This window comes from Mirounga leonina, unplaced genomic scaffold (assembly GCF_011800145.1).
Source record: "Mirounga leonina isolate KUSES-001 unplaced genomic scaffold, KU_Mleo_1.0 Mir_154, whole genome shotgun sequence".
In the NCBI taxonomy this organism is placed as follows: Eukaryota; Metazoa; Chordata; class Mammalia; order Carnivora; family Phocidae; genus Mirounga; species Mirounga leonina.
This window is the reverse complement of record NW_023270389.1, coordinates 15,632,680-15,658,669: the sequence shown is the minus strand read 5'-3', so window position 1 is coordinate 15,658,669 and position 25,990 is coordinate 15,632,680. Positions and strand designations below refer to the sequence as shown.

The 25,990-nt window shown below is 39.8% G+C and overlaps 1 protein-coding gene across 1 annotated transcript in view; it reads right to left on the bottom strand.

Moving 5' to 3' along the window:
* USH2A (usherin) overlaps positions 1–25,990 on the bottom strand; it is a 702,118-nt gene that overhangs the window by 35,330 nt on the left and 640,798 nt on the right. The window contains exons 61-63 of the mRNA XM_035010130.1: positions 11,685–11,912; positions 5,705–7,221; positions 2,639–2,960 (exon numbers count right to left, since the gene is read on the bottom strand). Coding sequence (XP_034866021.1) covers positions 2,639–2,960; positions 5,705–7,221; positions 11,685–11,912 — 2,067 coding nt within the window. The remainder of the gene's footprint in view (positions 1–2,638; positions 2,961–5,704; positions 7,222–11,684; positions 11,913–25,990) is intronic.

The window sequence follows — 25,990 nt, the reverse complement described above, 5'->3', positions numbered from 1 at the left end:
TTTTGATTAATAGGTCCAAACCTCTGGGCAGTTTCTCAGTTCTTTGGTTTTATTCCAAGAAATATAAATTACCTCAAAAACACAATCCTCTGCAGAAGGGTCAAATCATTGACAGATGTTGGGTGAATCAATGCCTCTAGGACAATGAAGGTATTTTGTGAAAGGCAACTTGCAGATGAAGTAACCCTCAGACAGGTTTGAGAGCAAAGCAAATTCATCTCAATGGCAAAATATTCTTTTGTAAAAGGGAAATCAATTCTTTTCGTACGTTACGTCCTAAATGGCTTCTGCAAGCTTAGTAGGTAGATTCAGCAGTTACACAGGCTAAATAAATCTAACACTTTAATTCATTTTTTTCAGCATTTAGTCTAAACTTCTCAAAATATTTCCTGTAAGAACTGGGTTTTGGGCAGATAGGCTAGATTTTACCCTCCTGCTTCTTATGTTGTAACAAGGTAGGATTAGTTAGTAAGTGCAAATTTGAGATCAGTTTGTTAGGAAACCCCATTAAATACTTCCATTGGGTGGAATGAGTATGGAGGAGAAGCATGACCCAGAACTGACAGAGTTACAAAAGAAACTCTCCTCTGAATTGTGGGTCCCTTGGTTCCTGCTTGTCCTTAGCTCCCAGTAAGAAATCCCACTAGAGCTAAGACATATGCATGAGGTTTACCATTCTTTAAAAAACTGGCGTAAGACTTCAGTGGATCAACTCGCCAATTATTGAACCCAGTGGCACAACATAATGCCAAAGAAGCTATAATCGCTGGCTTGCTTTCAGTATCTAGGGGTCATTTAGTTTCATCTAATTAGAAGCCAAACATTTCTTGCTGATTCCACTCAGCTCTGTCACAAAGGTGTGCTTTTATTCATAAGGGAGGACAGATAATTGAGAATAGAAGAGTCTTTGATAATTTGATACTTTTTTTAGTAAAGATATAGAGAAAAGAACAAAAGGGTGGCCGGCTACACAGATTCTGGTTGTTTCTGATACTATTTTGTTTCCAGCTGTGGTATCAATAAGCATTTTGTTTCTTTATGATATAAACCACAATCCTTTCCCTAAACCCTTGGGGCCTGATGTGTTTTTAAATAATTTTTTTTTTCAGATTATGAAAAGGTAATGAAATACATATACTGTATATTTTGTAATATCTGCAGAATGATCTGGTAATAAAACATGACATTTCTGTAGCAAAACATATAAATATTTGTATTAGATGGGATAAATAAATGCTATAAATAGTTTCAAGTTTGTTCAGATTGCATTTTGCTGCCAAATGAGTGGTGCCAAACCTAGAAAAAACTTTTAGCTTTGGAAATGGAAACAAGGGATTCTGGATACATATCTGTGTATTTCTCCAAACCATTCAAGAATCTCTTTATATTTTCAATTTTTACTAACTTCCTTGGGTAATTTGTCTCATACATTATTGGCCCAAAATATACTGTTCTCACACTTAAAATGTTACCTCTAATCACCGTACTCATCGATTTGCCCAACATATTTCTGGTGACTTAGTGATTTTATTATTTCTGGTTATGGTAAGCCTTTCAGGGTTCAGTTTCCTCTTTTAGAAAATCGCACTTGGCATTGTGCCTGGCACTTAGTGCTTGTATCAGTCAGCAAGCTTCTGACTGCAAGCAAGAGAAACTGGTTCTGACTTATGCAAAAGGGAGTTTATTGGGAGTACATGGAATTAAGAGAATAGTTGAAGAACCATGCCTAGAAATAGCAGGGATAAGAAAAGCTTTTGGACTGAGGTTAGGGATATTTTATCAGGACTTCTTACCTCCGCCTTTTAAAATTCTGAGTCACTGTCCTGAAGACCAAGCCCCAGGTGAATCTGAGGGGCTGAACACAGCTCCTGTGTCCACCACTTGGTTAGGAGATAACCCTACACATTCACTGATTGACATTCCCACCAGACCTGAGCAAGGGGTGGGGGAATCATACCCTCCCAACCCCCACCCCCCACCAGAAATGGAGTTGCTATCACAAGAAAAAGAAAAAAACACTCTGAGAGCGAAACAAAGTGAACCTAACAGAAGTCCTCTAAAGATTTCAAAATATTTTCAGAATATTTTTCTTAATTCGTGGCATTTTAGGCATATGCAAAGTCCTATTTTTTTAGACTGCTCTCATACAAAACTAGCTTCACCCCCATGCACAGGTTCGTTGTTTTCCTGTAGACATTTCTCAACACTCCATATCGTTCTTGGTACAGGGGATGAAGGTACTTGCCACTGGGTTTTATGCTATCTTGGTACAATTAAGGAGTTATTTTCAAAGTGATTTTTTTCACAAGGAGTGTTTCCTGCCAAGGCAACACTGACAGAGAGAAGCTTAATGGTAGAAATCACTTCATTAATAAGGAATGCAAATACTTCACCTGAAATTTACATAAGAATAACAAGCATATATCACATGGATCAAGAACAAAGAAAATGAAGAAGGCAAATGAATATTGTCTTTCTTCCCTCATTTACTGCTTAAAAAATTTTAAAGGATATTATTAAATTCCTTAAGCCCCATGTTTCTTTAAGTGGCTTTTCAAATTGCAAGGGATTTTTACAGGCAGGTGCTGATGTGTGCCCGCAATCTCAGTGTGAATTGTCGATAATACACATTTCTTACCTGATACTCATATTCTGTGAAAGGCGATAGTTCGAAATCCGTAAAAGAGCTTGAGCTTCCATTATAGGTTAACACTGGATTTGATTTTCCAGGCCGAGTTGTGATTTGTCTTCTGTATACCTCATAATATAAAACTCTTCCATTTGGCTGAAGTGGTCCCATCCACGAAAGGGCAACTGTGGGCTGGAATCCACCTGGAGCCATCCGTACCTCTAGATGGGGTGGGGGCTGCATTAGAGGTGCAACCTCAGGGGTCTGTAGGGATGTCCAGTCACTTGACGCACATCCCAGCATGGTGCAGGCTTGAACTCGTACTTCATACCTTCAGGATACAAGGCAGAAATTACCCATAATTGGCAAAACAGATTTTCATGGAAAGAATATTTACAAGACTGCTTTCCAGATAAAAAGAGACTATTTGCTGAAAAGAAAAAGACAAATCAGTTTACATTTATTCTTGTCTATAGCTAAACCTTTTAAAGAACAACAAAGTCCTCTTTTTATAAAAATTTGAGAACATGTTAAATCCTCCTGGCTTCCCAAACTAAAACAAAAATTCTCAACTGTCTGGAAAGGGTGGGAACAATTCTTCCCTAAACAGGAATATAACTTTCAAGGTTCTCTCCACATAAAAAATTCTGGTACTCTGCAGAATTACTTAACACAACGATGAAGAATGCAGATCTTAGGGGGTATGAACCAGTTTTCCGTAGCCCTGGGCTCTTTCTACCTCTGCAGCCGGAGCTGAATGATTCCCCAGGAATGTTTCCAGGTCACGAAGGAACATCATGGAGTTAAGGTCTCAGTGGTAATAAATCCCCTCACCTGATACCTGACATCTTAAAACAGGCTCTCTTACACCACACAAAGACCTTTTGGGGCCAAAGTTAACCCAGCTACATGCTAGATTATCAATCATGGAGACACCTTATCACCACCCAGTTAAACTCAACCAATCAATTATGTTTTGCCTCATAGTTGGTCTCCTGCCACCTGGAAAGGTCTATTTACATAGCTGGGACTTTCCCTTTCCAACAAGAGGGGCTTTTGTTAGTATTAAGTGCCTAGGGCTGTACCTAAGTGCATTTTTCCCCTCTGTTCCCATGCCCCACTGATTTTATGACACCCCTGATTTTCCCTCCAGCTGCAGCCACTTTTCTTTCTATCTTTATTTCTTTTGGTTCCAGCATTTTCCTCTTCTCTTTTCTGCTTTCCCTCCTCTTATCTCTGCTTTCTGTTCTCTGCCTTGCTTTCTATTTCCCCTGTCCTCTTCCTTTTCCCCCTTCCCCTTCTTAATTACACTTCTTTCTTCTTTTGTGCCATCTTTCATTCCCCTTTTCTGCTCCTCCTTCTTCTCTGCTCCTCCCCTGCTTATCTCCACTGTGATGGGACTACTGGTTTATGGGTGGGGCGTCCATCCATCCGTGTGTTATGGCAGGTCTGACTCCTAACCAATTCTGCGCATTTCAATTTGCCACACATAGATTATTTGTTTTCTGGATTATCTGTGGTAGTTTTAAAATTCTGGTTCATATACCTTTTGCTACTTAGAGTATTCCCATGGTCCTTCTTCCTCCTGACCCACTCCAGGTACCCCCAGGAGGGCACACTAATTTGCAGTATTCAGTTAGCATTAAGCTGCTAGAAAAACCCCAAACTACATGAACCTCAATTTCATATAGAAATGGTATGTTGTTTTAAGTCTGAATGTCACTTACATCTTCAGTGAGAGTGGAGAGCAAAGAGATATCTCTTCTCGCCTTAAATATCACTGTCAGGCTTATCAGATGATCAAACTCCCCCCACCCCCAACCTGTGAAAAGTGCTTCTTTCACACCTGGAAACCTTTTTCTTTAGAAATCTTTTTGGCTGAGAGTTTCAAAGGGGAGCAAGTTGATATGATTCTTCAAACTTGCAGGCACCAGTCAGGTAAAGAGGAAGCCAGTATAAAATGTACAGCTCTGCAGCTAACCTGGGTCTTTTTTATGCCCCAAATGAGCGTAAGATAAAAGGCAACTCACACACTATGTGGATTAGCCATGAAAGATACCTGCGGAAGTTTTAATTACTGTTTAATATTTAATGCAACCTTAAATAATTGTCATGAGTAGATGCATAAGACTATGAATGTTTCATTTAAACAGCACTATATATCAGAGATAATTATAGGAGGGATCTAATCTACACATCAGTAGATTACAATAATAGCTGAATTTTACCAGTGGTGGTTAGAAATCAACACTCTTTCAGCCTTTAATTTTTTTTAAGTGGTTCTGTTCATTTTACTAAATTTTAAGCATAAAATGTCTTTTATTACTCTTCTCGCTGGGGATGTAAGTTACTTAAAATGTGATGGGGAAAAATGCCAAGTAATTCTTCAAGCTATAGGAAAAGGGCCAGTGGTAGGATTCCTTCATATGGAGAGCAGTACACATCCATGCACGTCAGAGAGCCCCGAGGGGACCACTGAGAAATAGGAGGTAGCAAACTGGCACCATCCTGGGAAGTCATGACATCAGAGCTGGGGAAATCCTAAGGGGTTGGGGAAATAGAGTCCAGTGAGTCTCATTATCCCTGGAAGACGTGCTGGATTCAGGAAGAAGGCTCTCCCCAAAACAAAATTTGGGTCAGTCCAACTCCGGCTAGTAAGAGCTCTCATTGGTACTTTTTTCATATTTAAAATAATACCTAATTTTCTTCACTGCCTGGATTAGATAATACCGTCTGGGTTCCCCCAACTGTCCAGGGGCCTGGATGTTTTCTGGAGGGACTAGACTCAGGGAGGGGGCCCATCTCTGTGACTTGTTCCAGACATTGTGGTGAATTGCAAACATTTCTGAAAAACTGACTCTCAAGATGTCACCTGCAAGAATGCTCTCTAGAAGTTACACAAGCAAGTTTTGACCAGATGAGGGCGTGTTTAGTCTACTGTCAATGGTTAAGGGGTTGGGGGTTGGGGATATCACCCATCTTGCTTTTAGAGTTTTCATTTGAACTGACGGAGGGCTCTCATGCTATAGAAAGTTCAGTGGCTTACTCTTAGCAAATCTGGAGTTGGCTACGTACCTGTGAAACGGCTTCAGCTGGTCTACTACGAATGACTGTGTGTCAAAAGAATTATGAGTTGTATTGATGTGTATGACTTTTGTTTCTTTTTCAAACAGCTCTCGGATAAAGAGGGTATAATTGACAATATGGCCATTTGTCCTCACGGGAGCGTCCCAGTTCACTAAAATCTGTTGCGGACCCTTGGCCTTTAATTTTGGAGGTTCTATCCCTGAAGGTGCTGAGGGGCTGGTTCTATCTTTGATGAGTGGACTCAAAACACCCCCTTGGCTGTTGTTGGCAGTCACTGTGTAGCCGTACTCCACACCTGGGGTGAGAGTAAAATCATGATAGCGAGTTTCCAGGCCAGTATAGACAATGGTTCCATCCCGTCTAAGTTCATAACTTCTGATCTGGCCGTTTGGTTTTCTGGGAGGTTTCCAGGTGATTTCTATGGATTCTGAGCCGGTGACTTGCAGTTTTGGAGGGTCCATGTTCTGCGGTGGGGCCTCCATGGTCCAGGCAGATTTGGATGCACTAGCCGTACAGCCCCCATTGGTGCAAGCTTCCAGGGAGAAATTATACTGAGTATAAGGCTGTAGGTCAGAAACCAGCAGGGACAGGCTCTGCCCAGCAAGGTACTCCTTACTGTCCAACCTAAGCAAATATTTAGTGATCTTTCCATTTTGAATCGATGGTGGTGCCCACGATACATTTATTTGAGTGGCGTTGATGGTCCGGAGAGCTGGAGGGCTGACTCCTGCTGGAGCAGCCTCAGGAGTGGTAAAGCTGGTGGTTTCGCTGGTGGAGCAGCCTCCATCTGAGCAGGCTATGACTGCATAACTGTACGTGGAAAACGGAAGCAGGTCTTCATCAGTATACTTGAAAGTCACAGCATCAAAGCTGAAAGGATAGAGCACTCTGTTCCTTTGAAGTTTATATGACTGGATAATACCATTAGACTGTTCCGGCGGGATCCAGGAAATCAGCAGTTTTGGAGGATTCAGAGATACACAGGCTACCTCAGGTGGAGAGAGACCCTCTGGAGGAGCCGGCATTGTCCTTACTACGTTCCAAGAGCTACAGGTGTGGCCTGCTGAATTCCAAGTGTGGATTTTGTACCCACACTGCGTCCATGGCTGCAAACCGGTGTCATTATACATAAATGTGTTCCTTTCAGTATTATATTCTGTGAAAACAATTTTCTCATCGGCCTGGATTGTCTGATTTCCCCAAGCTTTCCCCTCGAAACACCTGCGAATCACTTCATAGCGAATTATCTTTCCGTGTGGGTGGAGAGGCTCAGACCAGCTCAGCTCAATGCTGGTAGAGCCTACAGACTGGATCGCAGGAGCCAGCTGAGAGTGGGGAGGGGCTTCCTCTGTCCACAGAGGCTGGGGCGCTGAGTGTGCACAGCCCACCTTGGTGCAGGCCTCCAGGACCAGCGTGTAGAGAGTGAAAGGGACCAGGCGTCGGAAGAGAAACTGCCGATTCAAGCCAGTGTACTCCAGGATACCCTCACTGAAGATGTTGTAGGTCTGGAGGAAGACGAGAAGAAGAGGGAAAACAAGGTGTAACATATGATTTCTTGGTGTAGCTATTTCATCCCTTTAACCTTCTCTCCCTCCCATTCCTCATCTTGATGGTCCTAATCCAGATGAAGCACTCTGATATTAATTTTGGGAATGTGATATTTTCTAGTTAATGTAAAGTTCACGAAAAGAATAACACTGGTTTCCTTTGCCTTTTTTTTTTCTTTTTTCTTTTTAAGGTTGGATATCATATAAGCACGTATCTAACAGCTAAGGACTATTGAAGCTGGTTCTTCGACTTAACAAGTAAAATAGGTTTCCTCCTATTTTATGCTTTTTAAAAATAAGGAAAAGTATTCAAATCCCCTGTTTTATAGATGATGAGCACTTTGGATCTCATTCTGAGTGGGGTAAGTAGGGCCTATCTACATTGTCTATCTCTTGCAGCATTTATTGGAAAATGGAGTTATAATGCTTAACCATTTATACCAGGGTGCCAGGGCTGAAAATGTCTGTGTATCCATGTGCGCGCACACATACATAGACATATATGCATATATGTATTATACATATCTACACAAATATAGATACAAACTTTGAGGACTAGAAGATGGAAAAAACCACACTGTTTTCTCTTGCATGCCATGGGAGAATTGATTGCTCCTTTGGAGCAAAGTATTCTTCTGTTCTGGGGAAAACCATCTGAATATTCGTCATATAAATATAGAGCAAATTTTTATCCCATATTATTCATCCTTCTTTGGGAAAGATGGGATGTAACAACTTGAATGTAGATGTTTTTATACAGTGATTTCCTGCCCTTCTCCAGCCTCGATGCACCTGAGAGATATGATACATTCCTGTGGTTGGTAGTGACTCTCCAGGATGGCATCCCTCAAGAGGAGCTGGGGTGTACATCAGAATCCCTTGGGAGGCACATCTAGTTCAAAAGATTCCACAGGCAAAATTAACTTGGACTGCACTGTTGATAGACTTTTTGTTATTTAAAATTAAATAGCCTAGATTTTGGAAATCGATTTATGTTGGATTATTGTATTTCAGTGTGATTTTTTTTCTAGTTGGGTTCCTAGAGCAAGACCACACCCCCGAGGGATGGGAAATAGTGTATTTTCTGAAGAGAGCTTAGCTTCCATAATCAATTTGAAAGCCTCTATGAGTCCCTGAGCTCCCTCATATTCACCTAGTAAATCTCTAACTAGTATTAAATATAGCTTTCCCTCTGTACCTTAGCTTCTAACTGGGTTTGGGGAAAAACACTTGAATATTCTGACTGGTCTCGCTTTAAATACCTTACTATAAATTTTAAGTGGGTGATTCCCCACTTGTAGGCCTATTCCATTCCCCCATATGTTCGCTCTTTCATTTTCCAAAGTGATTCTTTCATATCTTCTTCTTTCTCCACCAACTGCCATCATCCTCTTCTGTACCTCATAGGTGGTTGTTGACAGAACCACATACTTGACTAGGGAAATAGAAGCAGTCAAAAGGGAATATTCTCATGTTATATATTATCATCACCATGTCCATGTGAATCTAGACTTACAGTGTGTGCCCTCCTTCCTTATGCTCTGGATGAAGTATCTCTGCCCCTGTGGAGCCCACCTGAGCTCCGGATCCCATACCTGCTCCTTCCTACAGATTTCACTCATGCAATCATTCTCATTATCTCTTGCATCACCAATTTATCTCCCTCTACTGGGCTATTTCTCTTAGTGGTTAAATGCATTCTAGTATCTTTCACTGATTTTTAAATAAAACTTCTTGACACTCTAGTTCCCCAGCTACTGCCCTGTTTTTCTGCTTTTCATCTATACTTCTTTAAAGAGTTGGGGTCCTCATTCCTCACTTGCTATTTTCCCCTCAAGCCATCCCAACCTGGTTTCTCATTTTACCACTTGATCTTCTTGTCAAGGTCACAATGATTACCTCATTTCCAGGTCCAGGATGACTTCTCTGCCCTCACTCCACTTGATCTCTCAACAGCATTGGACATACTTTCTCCACAGTTTTGGGATGCCCCACTCATCTACCTGTCTTTCTACCCCACTTGCCTCTTCTGAGTCTCCTTTGCTGGCCCCACTTCTTCCTCTTGACCTTCTGTATTCCTCAGAGCTTGATCCCAGTCTCTCATCATCTCTAGTTATATTCTCTCCATAACTGATCTCCTCTAGGGCCATGGGTTTAGATGCCACCCATATATGAATGGATTCTAAAAATAGAGTTCTAGACTTATACCTCCAGCTGTCTACTTGTCCCTTCAAACCTGTACACTTTCCAACCTTATCTTCTCAGCCAATGACTCAAGGCCTGAATATCCTTTTTCCTTCTTGTTTCACATCCAGTCCATTAACAGATCTTGTCAAGTTTGCTTTCTGGATATATCTCCAATCCACCTACATCTTCTACCCTCACAGCTCCCACTCTAATTCAAGCCACATAAATTCTACCCTAAATTTTTAGTATCTTCCAAACTCCACTGGTCTTCTTAGAGTCCATTTTATACATAGCAGCCAGAGTGATTTTGGAAAACATAAATTTGACTATGCTATTTAATTGCCTAAACCCTTCAGTAATTTTTCATCGCACTTAGAATAAGTTCCAAACTCATCACAGCCCACAAGGTTGGACACAGTCTACCTCCTACCAATCTGCCATTCTCATCTTTCTCTCCCCGCACCCCTCCGATGCTTCAACCACACTGGCTTTCTTCCCTTCATTTGAATGCACCAAGTTCATTCCTGGCTTCAGGCCCTGCATTTGCTGTTCACTTTGTCTGGAACATTTTGCTCTCATATCTTCACATGACTGACTCGGTCTTGTCATTCAGGGCTCAGCTCAAATGTCAACTCAATTCAAATGATCATCCATTCTAAAATAGCCCGAGCAGGCATAATTATATTATTCTGTTTAATTTTCTTTATAGTTTTCATCCTTCTCTGGAATTCTCTTATTTGTGTACTAGCTTTTTGTTTGCTTCTCTGTACCCCCACCATTCGTGTGTGTGTGTGTGTGCATGCACGTGCATGCACACACACACACACACAGGTAAGGTGTGTGACAGCAGGGATCTTGCCTGTCTTGTTCACTCCTGAATAAATGCCTGGCACTTAGTAGAAGCTCAATGAATATTTGGTGAAATGTAAGCGAAGATAAAGGAGTAGATATTCCTATTGTCAATCATGCCAGGAAGAGGCAGACACTGGAATGGGAAACAAACACTCATAAGGAGGGGCACTTTGATGGGTATGAGGAGAGAGACTCTTTTCTCTGATGGGATCTTAGGGCTGTGGCTTGGATTTTGAGACCCTGGATCCTACGACTCAAACCTCCTGCCCTGGACTGGGGGAAGTCAGGCACTGTCACATGTAGGCAGGCTGGTAGAAGGCAGCTTGCTTCTGCTGCCTGTAGCAGGCCTGGAGCTTGGCTGAGAGGCAGCCCTTGTACTAAGCAGTGAGGTGAGGCTGCTACATGGAGGCCCACGAGGATGGGCCTGGGCCTGTGAGCTGTAGTTACAGTTCTAAGTTGTTGCTGTAGGTAATTTCTGCTGTCATCTTCCTTATAGGGTTTTTATGGAAGCTTTCTCCAAAGTTACAGCTTAGTCTCAAATGTTCTATGTAGAATTAATGGGGGACTCTTTGCCACCTTGAGAAGGAGTGGTCAAGGAGAGGCAGTGCCTACAGGAGCAGCCATCCCAGCCTGCAGAAGGCAGTCGATCAGGGCCTGAGTGGTGGTCCAGGGCTAGAGGCAGCCACAGACTGACAGGTAAGTCACCCCAACTGTTGGGGAGGAACAGCCAAAAGGGAAATGAAGACTGGCTTGCATGTGGGTGATCATTCAAAGTAACAAAATGCAGTCTAATAATAGAAATGCAACCTTATTTGTGCTCACAGACTGGTAAAACCTGAGATGCACCTAGGACATTAGTAAGACTGCTCTTCATGGCTATGCATGGAGGCGGGGGCGTTAACAGACATGGGAGGCTTCCTGTCTTCTGCTCAGTGAGCTCTGCTCAAAGCACAAATTAGGCAAGACTTAAGCAAATAACTGGGCAGGATAATTCAGGAGGCAGTAGGAACAGTCATTTAGAGTTCAGTTTTGGCGTGACTTCCTGACTTAAAATTGCAATTCGATCATTTGGAATGTGGGCTTGGACAATTATTTAGCTTTTATAAGCCTCATGAAATTTAGTGGCACCTACCTGGTAGGGTTGATGTGCAAATTAAATGAGATAATCCACGGAGAGCACTTAGCCCAGTGTTGGGTTCATAGGAAACATAATACATGGGAGCTAGTTTTTCCGATCTATGATTAAGTGCCTGGAGGATCTATCAAGGAGGATTAAACAGACGGTGAAGGGTGTTTTCCCACAGTGACCTGATGGCATGTCAGGGCTCATTTATTTATCTGGAGAACACCAAACATGATTTCATATTCAGAGTAGACGTTACCTTAATCACACCATTGGTTCTCACAGGCTCTGACCACTGTAACAACAAAGCCCGGCCGTTCTCTTGCTGTTCTACGGTAAAGTTGCTCAGTCCACTTGGGGAAGATTCTAGGGTTTGAACCACAGTCCAGGGGCTTGAAACTTCTCCTGCCTGGTTTGTGGCCACAATTCCAATGTGATATGTTGTGAATGGTTCTAACCCAAACAGGTGGGCTTGAAGGCTCATTCCCTGCACGAAAATTAACAGGTTAGTTTTCTTTTAGAAGCTGCTAACAATTGCTGGAAGATCATTCTCTGACCAAGGTATAGTAGCAATGACAGCAAAAATATCACAACAGAGTTTTTGAATTATTAAGAAAACAATGTGTTTTTTTATTGTTCTTCACACCTGAATAAATTATCTAATGTTGTGTAATTTCAGACATACACAAAATATGGATTAGATAGGATCCTTGCCTTTCCAGAGTTTGCAACCCAGAGGATGTGATATATAACATAAAAAAAAAAAAAATCTTTGATGCTTCAGGACAGTGCTACATCCAGCTCATGGTGGAAATCAGTAGCACCAAGTTTCATGACAAAGAATGGGATAATCTTAAGGGTTTGGAGATCTAACTGGAACAGTTAATCTCCAGCACCATTTGTTTACACATACGACTCTCTCTAGTCTCCCTCTCTCATTCTCTTGGTATTTATATCTTACAAATGCAGTAAAACAGACACAAGAAAACAAAACAACAAGCAAACTGAACTATGAATGCACAAATACTCTTAGAGAAGTCTACTAGTGATATACATGTGAAAATATTCTCATTTGTTAAAAACACCATAACTAGAACCATCAAACTTACCAAAAGTAATTGTTAGCTAGGCTTTGAGAGTTTGGTTTTTGTTAATTTAAAAGAAAAAAAAAAAGGATAGTAGAATTAAGGTGGTTTTTTTTTTTTTTCTTCCTGCTTGGAGAGAACATTTAACATATTTTATTTACATAACTAAAAGCTGGAACTAAAAGTCTTCATGTTTTGAAAGAGCCCAAGGTGCTCTTTCTACATCTGGGCTGGATGGATATGTCTGTTTACAAATAGCAATTATGTCTGAAAGTGGACCGTTAATATGTATATAGGTAAACACACACACACACACACATACAGACACAGAAACACCCAGAGACACACAGACACACAGACACATACACACTTTCTTTTGCGTACTATACATGATTAATCATGAGGAAGTTTTGACTCGCTTAATGGGATATTTATGCTTAATGGTGTGTACGATCAGGTTTGGTTTATCAGATGTTTAAATATGACAGTTTTCAATTGTCTTCCCCTTGGTGGATACAAAAGGACAAATGGGGGGGAGAGAAGAGGAAGTTATTTCTGAGAGTAGATACCTGAAAGCATCAGACAAAATTATGTGAATGGAAATTCTCCTTAATGTAGAGGCATCCAAATATTATTTTGAATAAAATCTAAAACAAGGTGGCGAAATCGAACTGAACCATTTTCCAAAAAACTGGTCAGACAAAACCAAAACACATCACAGAAATAATTTTTGACAGTTTCCTCACATTCTTGGTTATAAGTTTCAACTGTTAAATGTCTCTTACTATGTGTTAAACACAAGCAGAGAAAATATAATTTCCTTTATTTATCAAAAACTTGTAAGTTAATTTTCCTCTTTCGATAAGTCCCATTATGATATTACATGCTAACCTCTTGAAATCTTTTAATATTTAAACATTTGCTAAGCGACCAGACTCTGAAACAAATTTTATAGAAATACTAATTTCTCTTTTTTAAAATATTAAAAGTTAGATCATAAATATTTAAAACTTATTTCTCCACAACATTGGATTGGTCTTTTAGATAAATACAGCACAGAACTAGAATGACCATAATGAATATTAAATCTGAAGATGCTACAAGTCCCGATTGCAAACATTCTTTTCTGATAAATGATTCCTTTTCTGTAGAAATAGGGCAAACACGGGCAAGATTAATAATGCAAAAAAGAAAAACTCTTTGTTCAGAATATTCAGTAATAGATGCCCAAAAAGCATAAGCTCCAAAGCAAATAGTAATCACCTCTAACAGATTATATATAAAAAAGGTAGGCTGTTGGGGGACATTTAGGGATAGCTTTTGTCATAAGAAACATGAAAAGCATGTGGGCTATAAAGCAAAAACATATGTATATTGTCAATAGCAGCACCTGCTCAATTAGAGTTTATTTCAGAGCTGAGAATTCCATTCAGCCCCTAGATGGCAATACTACCAAACACTTTTGGTAACATGAGTACTTAATGATTAACAACTGGCATTCAGTCATCCAACACACTCCAGGCAACCATTAAAAAAATAACAAAACTGATTTCATTATAGATCCTTTTAATAAACATTTATAGCTCAGATCCTCAGAAAGCAGAAGTATTCAGAACGCCCTGGCCTCAAAACATCCGCCATCTAATGTAGAAATATGACCTGCAGATCTCAAGTCGAAGTTCGTGCATGCCTGACACAGAGATCTTTAGAGGTTTATTCCTACAAAAGGTGATTACAGTAGTTGTTTTGCTTACTTTGGTCTGTATCTTAAAAGAAAAAAAAAAGAAAGAATCTCATATTGTAAATGTAAAGGAAATGTAAAGGAGAATTTTTATACATAAATTTATGGAGGACAAGTTCTCACATTGTGTTGTTATTTCTGAAGAGCAACACACACACACACACACACACCTTAAATAAGCCTCATTAATGGCCATGCTTTTTGTCAATGTTTAGTAAAGGCCACATATTAAAAAATGCAGAAAATTTAAAAATGGCAAGACGATCCTTACCAATATATTCTTCAACATTTAAAGAAATCATTTACATTATTCTCTCTTGAATGGATTTCCAACACCAAAGTTCACTATTTTAGAATCCTGCTGTAAAATTTGGGCAGAGTTCATTCTGCGGATTGGGTCGTATCTTGTCTGTTTATTCAGTTACTTGGTTTTTTCCCCCTTAAATTCAGATTTGCTTGAACACTGTCTACCTTAAGTGTTTTGGATTAAATACCTTCCTTTGGGGATGTAGTGTTCTCCGCTATTGACTAGTGAAAGTCATCATTAAAAACCCTTTTCTTGGGGCGCCTGGGTGGCTCAGTCGTTAAGCGTCTGCCTTCGGCTCAGGTCATGATCCCAGGGTCATGGGATCGAGCCCCGCATCGGGCTCCCTGCTCAGCAGGAAGCCTGCTTCTCCCTCTCCCACTCCTCCTGCTTGTGTTTCCTCTCTCGCTGTCTCTCTATCTGTCAGATAAATAAATAAAATCTTTAAAAAAATAAAAATAAAAAAAAAAAACCTTTTCTTCCCTTTCATTCCTCTGCTCCCCCTACTTCCATCCCCTATGGAGATGATCTAGATTCAATACTCTTACTTCTTCCTCCTCATTGTCCTTATTTTGCTCCTTCTTTCCCTCACTCTTCCATCTTACTGATTCTTAGGAGATAGATTTCTTGTTATCCCCGATCTCTGGGCTACAAGCTTGTGCTCACTTCCCATCTGTCCTTGTCCTTCCCATGTTCACATCCACCTAATGTTCATATTTTTATTCTACAAGTATTTAACTACTTTTGTTAGGCAGCAGGTGGAAAGAATGATTCAACAGAGGAAAAGAGGCATAATCCAGTCTCTGCAATCTAATATTTCCAACGAGACTTAGCTTTTTTTTAAAAAAAAAAAAACTTACATGCATAATGGTCAGAGTCTGGATCCAAATCCGTATGTCCTTTTATGAGACATAAAGACAAGACTCTCTGGAACACTTTGCCAGTTGAGGTTCTGCTGGCAATTTGAACTGCATTTTAACCTCTCAACTCTGCTCCTGGGGGCACATGAAACTACTTGGAGTCTTCAGCAGTCTGACAATTTTACACCATCTCCTCTGATTATTTTTGATGACTTGAAGTGCCCCAAAGGTGGCCATGGGGTCAATAGGTTTATGTAGGTTGAAAATGATCAAAAATTACCATTGATCTGTAGCTGTCAATAAAAGACTGCGTGGGGAGACTCCCTGCACAAATGTTTAAACTGCATAAAGCAACCTAACTTAGTCATCTTTGAGTCTATTGATCTGATGATCCAGCAGTTTCCAAAGCTTTCCCTCTGGTCTTTGTGGTGCATTTTCACTGAACCCACTTACCTTGGCCCTTAGGAATCTTTTTTACCCTGCTCCTGGTAATGAACCAAAACAGTGGCATAGAGGTACTGCTGTGCTCATCAACAGAGTATTGTGTGTGCTTATTACATGTTGGAAAGGGTTAATCTTCCTGGTCACCATCAACTTCATTCCCAGCTGATGGGGTTTCTTCTGTCCATACTCCTTATCATGGCTTATCATACACTCCTCATTTTAAAATGTGTGACTTTTGGCCTATAAATCCTAACCCGGTTACAGGATTCTTTTCCTTGTTAGTTATCATGAATGCCAAGATCCAGAGAATATGTCACATCAAAATTTTGCTTTCTTTTGTATAAAGAGAGCTTCAGAGGAATCTAAATTTAATTCTATTAACCTCTGTTTTCCTTAGTTGAACCATTTGGGTGCTTCTTCTTAGTTTTATCATAAGTTATAATTTTCCTATAAATATAACAATAAACAAATGGTTATAGACAAGTTTCTGGTTTAGACTACAAATAAAACACGAGAAGTAGGAAAAGCTCTTATTTACTATAATTTACTATTACTCTTATTTACTATTGCCTAAAAGCCATGGCTTTGGACAGAGTACAGCCAATCAATAGGATGATTTACATATTTTAATGCTGACAAATCAACACAAAATATTTTTGTAGATTTCTGAAAGCCAGATCATTTGAGGCATAGGTTCTGGAGGTCTATCTTCCTTTCCATTTATAAAGTTAATGTTTAACTTCTCCAAAGTTGATGAACATATTTATATCTAGTACTCATTTTGTAGACGTCCCATCAGTCTCAATACAGAAGTGATCTTTTATTACCCATAGCCAAATAATAGCCTTGAATACTTATCCATAGTTATCTCAGTATGAGACTTCCAAGCCTGCAAAATGTTAATACAGAAAATTTCCACTGATTTCACATGTGATTTACTTTACCACCGCTATCTCTGCCTACAAACCTCCTGGCTGATAGGACAAAGACATTTTTTTTTATTCTTATGTTAATCCCCATACATTAAATCATTAGTTTTAGATGAAGTGTTCCATGATTCATTGTTTGTGCATAACACCCAGTGCTCCATGCAGAATGTGCCCTCCTCAATACCCACCACCAGGCTAACCCATCCTCCCACCCCCCTCCCCTCTAGAACCCTCAGTCTGCTTTTCAGAGTCCATCGTCTCTCATGGTAGGACAAAGACATTTTTTGATGGCACACACATACATGCAGTGTTGCTCCTGAATCAAAGATTGATTCATAATACAAGAAAGGTAGAAGAAAACCCTTTAAGTTCATGGTCTGTTGTTTTACCTGCATGAAGCGTGTGCATGTGCTAGGGGGCATTGCTAAGTTGTATGACAGAGCTGCTAAAATGGTTAGTAGAAACATCTAGTATTGTTGGTCTGTAGCCACATTCAATTTTTTTTTAGATTTATTATTTATTTATTTATTTATTTTAGAGGTGGGGGGAGGGGCAAAGGAGAGGGAGAGAGAGTCTTAAGCACGCTCCATGCTGAGAGTGGAGCCCAATGACGCCAGGCTCGATCTTATGACTCTGAGATCAGGACCCGAGATGAAACCAAGAGTCAGATGCTTAACCAACTGAGCCACCCAGGCATTCCCCGCCCCCCCCCATTCGGTTCTTTAAACACCTTTGTGCATCTAGTATGTACAAGATTCTATAAAGTTGCTGTGGGGGAAATAAGATGGATAACAGAGGCTCCTGACTCTTAGGAGCTCATAATTTACTAGAGCAGGTCAATAATAAACATAGATACACACAATTTGGAGTGTGGTAAGTGCTGTAGCAGAATGCCAGGAAAATACTGAAGGCACACTTCTAATTGGGAAGGGAGGAGGCTGAGGAGTGGGGCAGACTTACTTGGGAGGTGGCATCTGATATAGGTCAGGAAAGATGCAGAGTTTGAGTAGATAAAAACATGTGAGTGATTAGAAGAAAGAACAGAAGAAAAAATGCAGGATGTGTTTGAGAATGAGCTGGGAGCTGCATGGAGCCGAAGTATAGGGAATAGAGGGGATTTAGGCTGGAAAGGGATTGGTGGCAAGACTGGAGAGGGCTATGAAAATCACCGTAATTTTTTTGGATGAAAATTGGTTAGGAAACACTGAGTAGCATTAGGCAAAAATGTGAAGAACCAATTTGGTATAAAAAGCAATTTGAGAGAATACAATGCAATTTGAGAGAATAATGGGGTGTTAAAATTTTGCCCTATTGTGGTATGTAGGTCATGGTCAGTGACTGATGAAATAAAAAATCTGCCAGGAATTAATTAATGAATTCATTTAGATATTATTCAGCCAATAAATATGGATCAGCATATATAAAAGATAATAGGAAAGTATTTTCTTAGGAATAAGATTTTAAAACTTTTTATTGAATGTTTGCTCTATCTCAAAATTTGTAATTATTCTTTCAATGCAGATGTTTGTCTTTTGATCACAGTCAAAGTGGGGATTATAAAAACGGGGCTGAGTCGAAGCCAATTATACTGTCCTCTGTTCAGACCACTATCAGAATCACAGGTACCTGGTCTGTTTTTCTGACAGCAGGCACATGTTTGTGTGGCGTCATCCACACCTTTGCACCGGTCACTTGTACATATCAAACAGCTACGAGGCAGCTGGAAAGGTTAGGGACACTATTGATGACCACACATAGAATGAGACCAAAAGCACACACAAGTGTTAAAGCATTCCTAGCTCTGGGTTCTAACTAACATTCGAAGGCGTAGTTTGAAAGATCTCAAGAAAGTAAAAATGCATATCCTCCTTTTAAGTAATTATGATATGCATTATTATAATTGATGACTCAGGGGCCATTTGTTGAAGCAATTGTAAATTTCAAACCAAATGTTCAGTTTGGAGTATGCATATGCTAGTGCTAGGAGTGTGCACTTTTATGTCTTTACTCCCACAAATACCTGTTTTGTATTTGATATGTAAAAGAGGGGTTTTCATTTTTTCCTCTCTCAGAATATATCATTCATTTTGTAATGGGGGGGTCAATGCAAAAAGAAGATTCAATTCACAGATTTTTTTCTTCATGGACAAATGGGCTCTATCAATTTAATCTATAAAGCAAAAGCTAGAGTTCTTGCAAAATGAACGATGATGCCTCAGTTACCATAAAAACATTGGAGAAAAAAAGAATGGTTTCGAAATGGCTCATTTTTCAAAGGAGAAGAGGAAAAAAATTAAATTTGTGATAATTAAATTTTAAAGTGGCAAATCAGTCACACTAAATATTAAAAAGCGGTACTTCTGATCTATCAAAATTAAAAATGTGCATAGTCTGTGACCCAGCAATTCTACTCTGGTAATCTATTTTATGGCAATACTAGTAAAATTGTACTAAAATATATTTAAAAGAATTTCATTCCAGCCATAGTCTTGTATTTACTCAATCCTTGATGAAGGACATATTTATTGAGGGCTTCCTGTGTAATAAGCAGCCTCTGAAGCTCTGAGGACAGAGCAGAAAGCAAAGGATACATGGACACAGCCCTCTTGAGTTTTACATTATAATGGGGAAAAATGGGCAATATATAAGCAAAATAGAGAATTAGAAATGGTGGCAAATTATGAAGGTATTAAGTAGAGTATTAAAATAGAGTTTGGGTTTAGGTGGTGGGGAAGAGTGAGATTCTTGGTTTAAGACGGGTGATTTGGATCTTTGAAAAAGTTCCATTTAGGCAAGAATGCTGAAGAAACCAACCATGTAAAGAACAGGAGGAGAAGCTTTCAGGTGAAAGGGAAGAGCTTGGTATTTCTGCTGACAGTGAGAAGCTAGTGTGAGTGAGAGGGAGGGTTGCACAGGATAAGGTCAAAGTGATGGGCAGAAGTTAGATGGTGAAATCTTGTAGACCAACATTAGAGAGTCTGATTCTAATTTCAATGGAAAATTATTGAAGGCCTTTAAGCAAGGGAGTGACATGATTTATTGTAGGTTTTAAAGAGATCATCCTGGCTGCTCTGTGGAGAATATATGTAGGGGGTTGTATTAGTCTACTCAGGCTGCCATAACAAAACATCAGTGACTGGCTTAAAAAAACATTATATTCTCCTAGTTCTGGACACTAGGAGTGCAGATCAAGGTGCCATCAGGCTTGGTTTCTGGTGAGGCCTTGATTGTGTATCTACTTGATTGTAGATAGTTGCCTTCTTACTCTGTCCTCTCACAGCCTTTCTCTGCATGCACATAGAGAGAGGGAGAGACCTCTGGTGTCTCTTTTTCTACTTATAAGGGCACCAGTTTTACCAGATCAGGGCCAATTCTTATAACCTCATCTAACTTTAATTAATTCCTAAAGTCCCTACCTCCAAATACAGTCACACTGGGGGTTATGGATTCAACATATGAATTATGGGGGAACACAATGCAGTCCACAATAGGGGTCAAGAGAAGGAGTGGCTTTTGCAAAAGTCGGGAGGGGTGCTAGTTTCTTGGTCTGCAGTGGTAATGGTGGAGATGGAACTAAGTGGATGGATTTATGTTTTGGAAGTAGAGCCAAGAGAATTATGACAGATTGAATGTAGAAGGAAGGGGAAAGAGAGGAATCAAGGAGGACTCTTGGGTTTGCCTTGAAAGAAAGGGTGGATGGTGGTACCATTTAATGAGATGTGGAAGTAAGAGTAACAGATTTGGGGAAAGAGGGAATCATTTTGGCCATATGAAGTTTACATATCTCATAGAGCTATGAATCTCTAGTGCTGAGTAGAGACTAGGTTAGGAATATACATCTGAGAGTCACTGGACATCTCTCCTCAAATCTGGTCTCAAATCCAATGGCCTTCTCAATCTCTCCACTTTTATTTCTAGTACATCTCAAATTTAACAAGTCTTAATATGATCTCTTGTATAGTTTGTATTATGTTAAGTAGGTTAAAGTGGAACTATGTATCTCAGAATCCCATTCTGTGGCAATCACACCTTAAGGTGACCATGAGTTAGTTATACCCTGGTAAAATTCACCTCCCCTTGAGTTCAGGCAGGACCCATGACTTACTTCTAAACAATGGAAAATGAGGTATCACTCCTCTATCACTCACGTGAATGTAAGAGACACCATCTTAACTGACTGACAGCAAAATTCTCCTGTTGGTCTTGGGGGAGGAAGCTGCCACCTTATGAGAGGGCTGTGAAGATCCCTGTGGCAGGGGACAGTAGATGGCCTCTAGGACCTGAGGGCAAAGTCAATAAGAAGGCAACAACCCCCAAGGCCTAAAACCACAAGGAAATCAATTCTGCCAACAATCTGGAAGAAAATACTTCCTTAGTAGGCTTCAGATGAGAATGCAGCCCAGGGGGCATCTTGATTGCAGAACAAAGGACCCAACTAAGCCACGTCTAGACTTCTGACCCATGTGACTATGATAGAACAAATACATATCTTTTTAAGCCACTAAGTTTGTGGTAATTTGTTCTGTGGCAGTAGGAAACTAGTGCACCATCCCTTTATGGTTCTGGGTTAAAGTTGGTGAGAGATTTGGAGGATGAAGTAAAGAGGCAACCATTATTCCCTGAAGTTCGTTGAGGCTAGATGTGGAGATAAATAGGCACAGAGGTCCAAGTTTCAGTTTATCCTCATTCTTTTTTGCTCCATATCTGGGCTCTTCCTTCCAATTACTGACTATGGGTGGCTGTGGGTCTACAATTTAATATTGGCTTCACAGGGATGGTAGCTACACAGAGGCACAACTTCCCATTGGTGTTGCCACAAATTTCTTCCTGACAGTTCCATTTAGGCGGCTGGTCATGCCTGGCTTCTTAGACTGGATGGGTGGCAGCTCTTTTATCCATCCTCTTACTCCTCTCTCTGAATCTTCACTTCTCCAGCTCTTCCCACAGTTTTGTGAATTCTAGCTCCTGTAGGAAATCCCCTATGCCCATACCCATACTGCTCAGTTTCCTCAACTAAAATGTGTCAGATGCACCCACCAAAGCTGCTTCACCTGGAATTCTCCTTTTTTCCCTAGATGATGACAACTCCATCCGTCCAATTTTTTAGGCCAAAAACTTTAGATTCATCCTCTCTTTCCCTCACATCTAAAGCTAGTCATTAGGAAATAATTTTGGATTTATTTAACTTCAAGGTACACCCAGAATCCTACCAGTTCTCATCACCTTTACTACGACCACCCTGCTCTGAGACATTCTCTTCCACTTCCATCACGCAATAGTCAACTTAACTGGTCTTTTAACCTTAACCACCACCCCCATCCACACAACAACCAGAATATTTTGAAACATGTCAGACCACGAGGCACCTTTGCTCAAAACCTCATAGTAGCTCTCATGTCATTCAGAGTAGAAACCTGTTCTTGCCCACCCTCTAATTTTCCCTGTAACATCACCTCCTACCTCCCTCTCCACATGCAAGCTGCACTACAGCCGCACTAGTCTTGTTGTTGTTCCTCAAATACATCAAACAAGCTCCTGCCTTGAGGGCCCTGAACTGGCTGTTTCCTCTGCCTGCAACCCACTTTACCCACAAGACAGCTTGGGTAACTTCAGTTCATCTTTTCATTGAGCCACTTCTATTTAAAATTGCAATCTGCCACTTTCCTCCCCCACTCCTCCCATTTTGGGACCCCTTTTCTTGCTTTCTATTTTTCTCTTTTCCAAAGCCTTCATCACTCATTTCTAACATATCATGTAATCTATTAATTGATTACGATTATTATTTATTGTTTCTTTTTACTAGACTGTAAGTTCCACTGGAGCAGAGACCTGTATGTGTTTCATTCTCTGCTCCAACCCTAGTGTCTCTAATTGTGCCTCATAGAGAGTAAGTGCTCAAAAAATATCTGTGCTATCAATGAATATGGACAGGATTGAAAATGAAGGGATGGGGTGAAGAAGAGAGTGCAGAGTGGGTCTAAGAGGAGTCTGAGAAGAGAGTTAGGGAGAGTCTAGGAAGAGAGCATAGGTAGAGGAGAGGGCCCAGCACCAAAGTCAGTGTCAGAAGCAGGGTGAAGGTGAGAAGTTCAAGCAGAAGAGAATGAGTCAGTAATGAAAACTAAGAAGAGACCAGTGAAGTAGGAAGAAAACCAGGAGAGTGCAATTTCATGGACACCAAAAGAAAAGGATATAATGTAAAAGGAGGTGTGGTCATCAGTGTCAAATGATGCTGAAATTTGTTTTGTTTTGTTTTATGATGTTGAAATGTTAAAGAAGTTGTACACAGAAAGGTCTTTGGATTTGGTGGCAAGTGGTCTTGAAATAAGCCTTTTAGTGGAATGTAGAGACAGAACTCTGATTGGAGAGGAAGAGAGAACCAGATGTGTGGAAGGAGAAGCCTGGACTATTAACATAACTCTTTTGAGAAGTTGGCTGTAAAAGAGAACAAGGAAAGAGGATGGTAGCTGGAGGGGCCTGTGGGCCTGTGTGGTCATATTTTTTTTTTTTTAAAAGGGAGATACTAGAACGTGTTTGTATATTGATAAGAATTCTTCAATAATAAGGAAGATATTGTTAATTTAGAATTAAATATCACAACTTCCTTTTCACTTTGCATGTAGAAAATAAGTTAGCCAAAGTTTTGCGTATGGCAAATGGATATGGATGTGCTCAGATATCAGCCAATTAATTTGGAGTTGGCCTTAGCCTCTGTAGCAAAGCCATGTTTCATACTAAGAGCTGCCATCATTGTTTGCTTAGCTCTTTTCATAGATGAATTTGGAACAATAAACATCATCAAAAAATGAAGTGGTAGATAAACTACAAGGCCCATTATCTATTAAGAACAGGTTCTTAATCTCAGGAAACAAACTGGGGGGTGGCTGGAGTGGTGGGGGGTGGGAGGGGTGGTATGGCTGGGGGATAGACATTGGGGAGGGTATGTGCTATGGTGAGCGCTGTGAATTGTGTAAGACTGTTGAATCGCAGACCTGTACCTCTGAAACAAATAATACATTATATGTCAAAAAAAAAAAAGAAGATAGCAGGAGGGGAAGAATGAAGGGGGGGGAAATCAGAGGAGGAGATGAACCCTGAGAGACTATGGACTCTGAGAAACAAACTGAGGGTTCTAGAGGGGAGGGGGTGGGAGGATGGGTTAGCCTGGTGATGGGTATTAAAGAGGGCACGTTCTGCATGGAGCACTGGGTGTTATATGGTGATTAACATAATATAATAATAAAAAAAGAATAAACCAAAAAAAAGTGTTGATACATTAAAAAAAAAAAGAACAGGTTAATTTTTTTAAAATGTTTTAATTAAATTATTACTTTTGATAAATTGTATCTTCCAAGTGAAGAGTACACAATGAAAGTTATGTACCCAGTGGTAAAAAAAAAAAGTTTTTTTTTAAACTTTTTTCTTTAAACAATTTATTATCAGTTTACCATTTTCTTGTCTATCCTTCCCAAGATAGGTAATTACTTTTGAGCAGAGGTTTTGCTTTTACGTATCAGACCTGGTGTAAAGAACTTCACGTGCGGGCGCCTGGGTGGCTCAGTCGGTTAAGCGGCTGCCTTCGGCTGAGGTCATGATCCCAGAGTCCTGGGATCGAGTCCCGCATCAGGCTCCCTGCTCCGCGGGAAGCCTGCTTCTCCCTCTCACACTCCCACTCCCTCTGCTTGTGTTCCCTCTCTCGCTGTGTCTCTCTCTGTCAAATAAATAAATAAAATCTTAAAAAAAAAAAAAAAACAAAAAAAAACTTCACGTGCATTATCTCATTTCATCTTTGCAAAAGAGCTATGAGGTTGATAATATTACACATGAGGAAACTGAGTCTTAGATGAGTTAAGTAACTTGCCCAGAGACACACTGCCAGTAAATGGCACGGTTACGATTTTTTTCCTGTATTACATTGAGTTCAAATGTTCTTGTCAACTGTGATAGTGGTTCTAACATCTGGGTCCCAGGACCCATATTTCTTAAAAACAATAGAGAATCCCCCAAATCTTTTATCTCTGTGTTTTACATCCACCAATACTGGACCATATTAAAAATTAAAGCTGAGGAAATTCTAAAAGGAAAAAAAAGAGAGAGAGAGAAAGAAAAAAAAAAGAATACAGAAGCAGGTATTCTATTAGCCACCAGAGTGATAACATCATCACACTTCATGTAGCCTCTGGAAAACTCCACTGTACACTGTGAGGGGATGAATGTGAAAAAGAGACACAATGTCTTAATATTAACATGAAAATATTTTCGACCTGGAAGACCCCTTGGAAAAGTTTCTGGGACTCTAAGGTGTTCACAGACCCTACTTCGAGTGCCAGTTAACTACATTATACCCTGCTTTAATTGGCAGCTCCAATGAAAGATTAATCAAAGATTTGTTTGAACTTTTGTGCTGTGAAGAAAAGAGTCTTATATTTCCAACTTTTGATAATACACTCATAATACTTGTGATTAAATATGAAATATCTATGTATACATAAGTCTTAGTAAAACTTTTAATTAGAGTTAAAGAGTCAAAGAATGATGAAAACTCTATTCTACTGCCTCACTTTGTAGTTGAACCTAAAGTCCAAATGGTTTAAATAACCTGTACAAGATCTTATGACCCATCAATACTAGCTTTGCAATTGAGTCTGAGATTCTCAACTCATGTATACACACTCTTTTTCAATTAAAATTAAAATTATTTGCTTGAAACAAGAAGTCCCAAATTTCTTTGTCATAAACATTGCTACTTATGAGAGAGAATGGGTTTGAATTTACTCCTAAATTGACCTTTGTTCTTAGTGGATCTGCTACTATATTACATTTGTCTGTTCGTGGTGTTTTTCCTCTCAGTACAAAGTGAACTTTTGTTTTAGGACTATTTCTTAGCCTCACATTATCACAGTTTCCTCATATGTAAAAAGGGAGTAATAATAATAGTACTTACCATTTTGAGTTTGTAAACTTTAGTGAGATAAACCTTGGAATAATGCCTACCATGTAGTACGCATTTAATAGGTGCTAAATTTTATTATTATTATCCTAAGCATCTAAGAGATGCTTCTATACATAAGATATTCAATAAACAGTTCTGGAAGATATGAATGAATAAATGGATGAGTCTAAAGCAATGAATAACTCATAAGGCATTTTTACTGCATAGCACCCTGTATGGAGAATATATGGAGGATGATATTTTGAAAAAAGG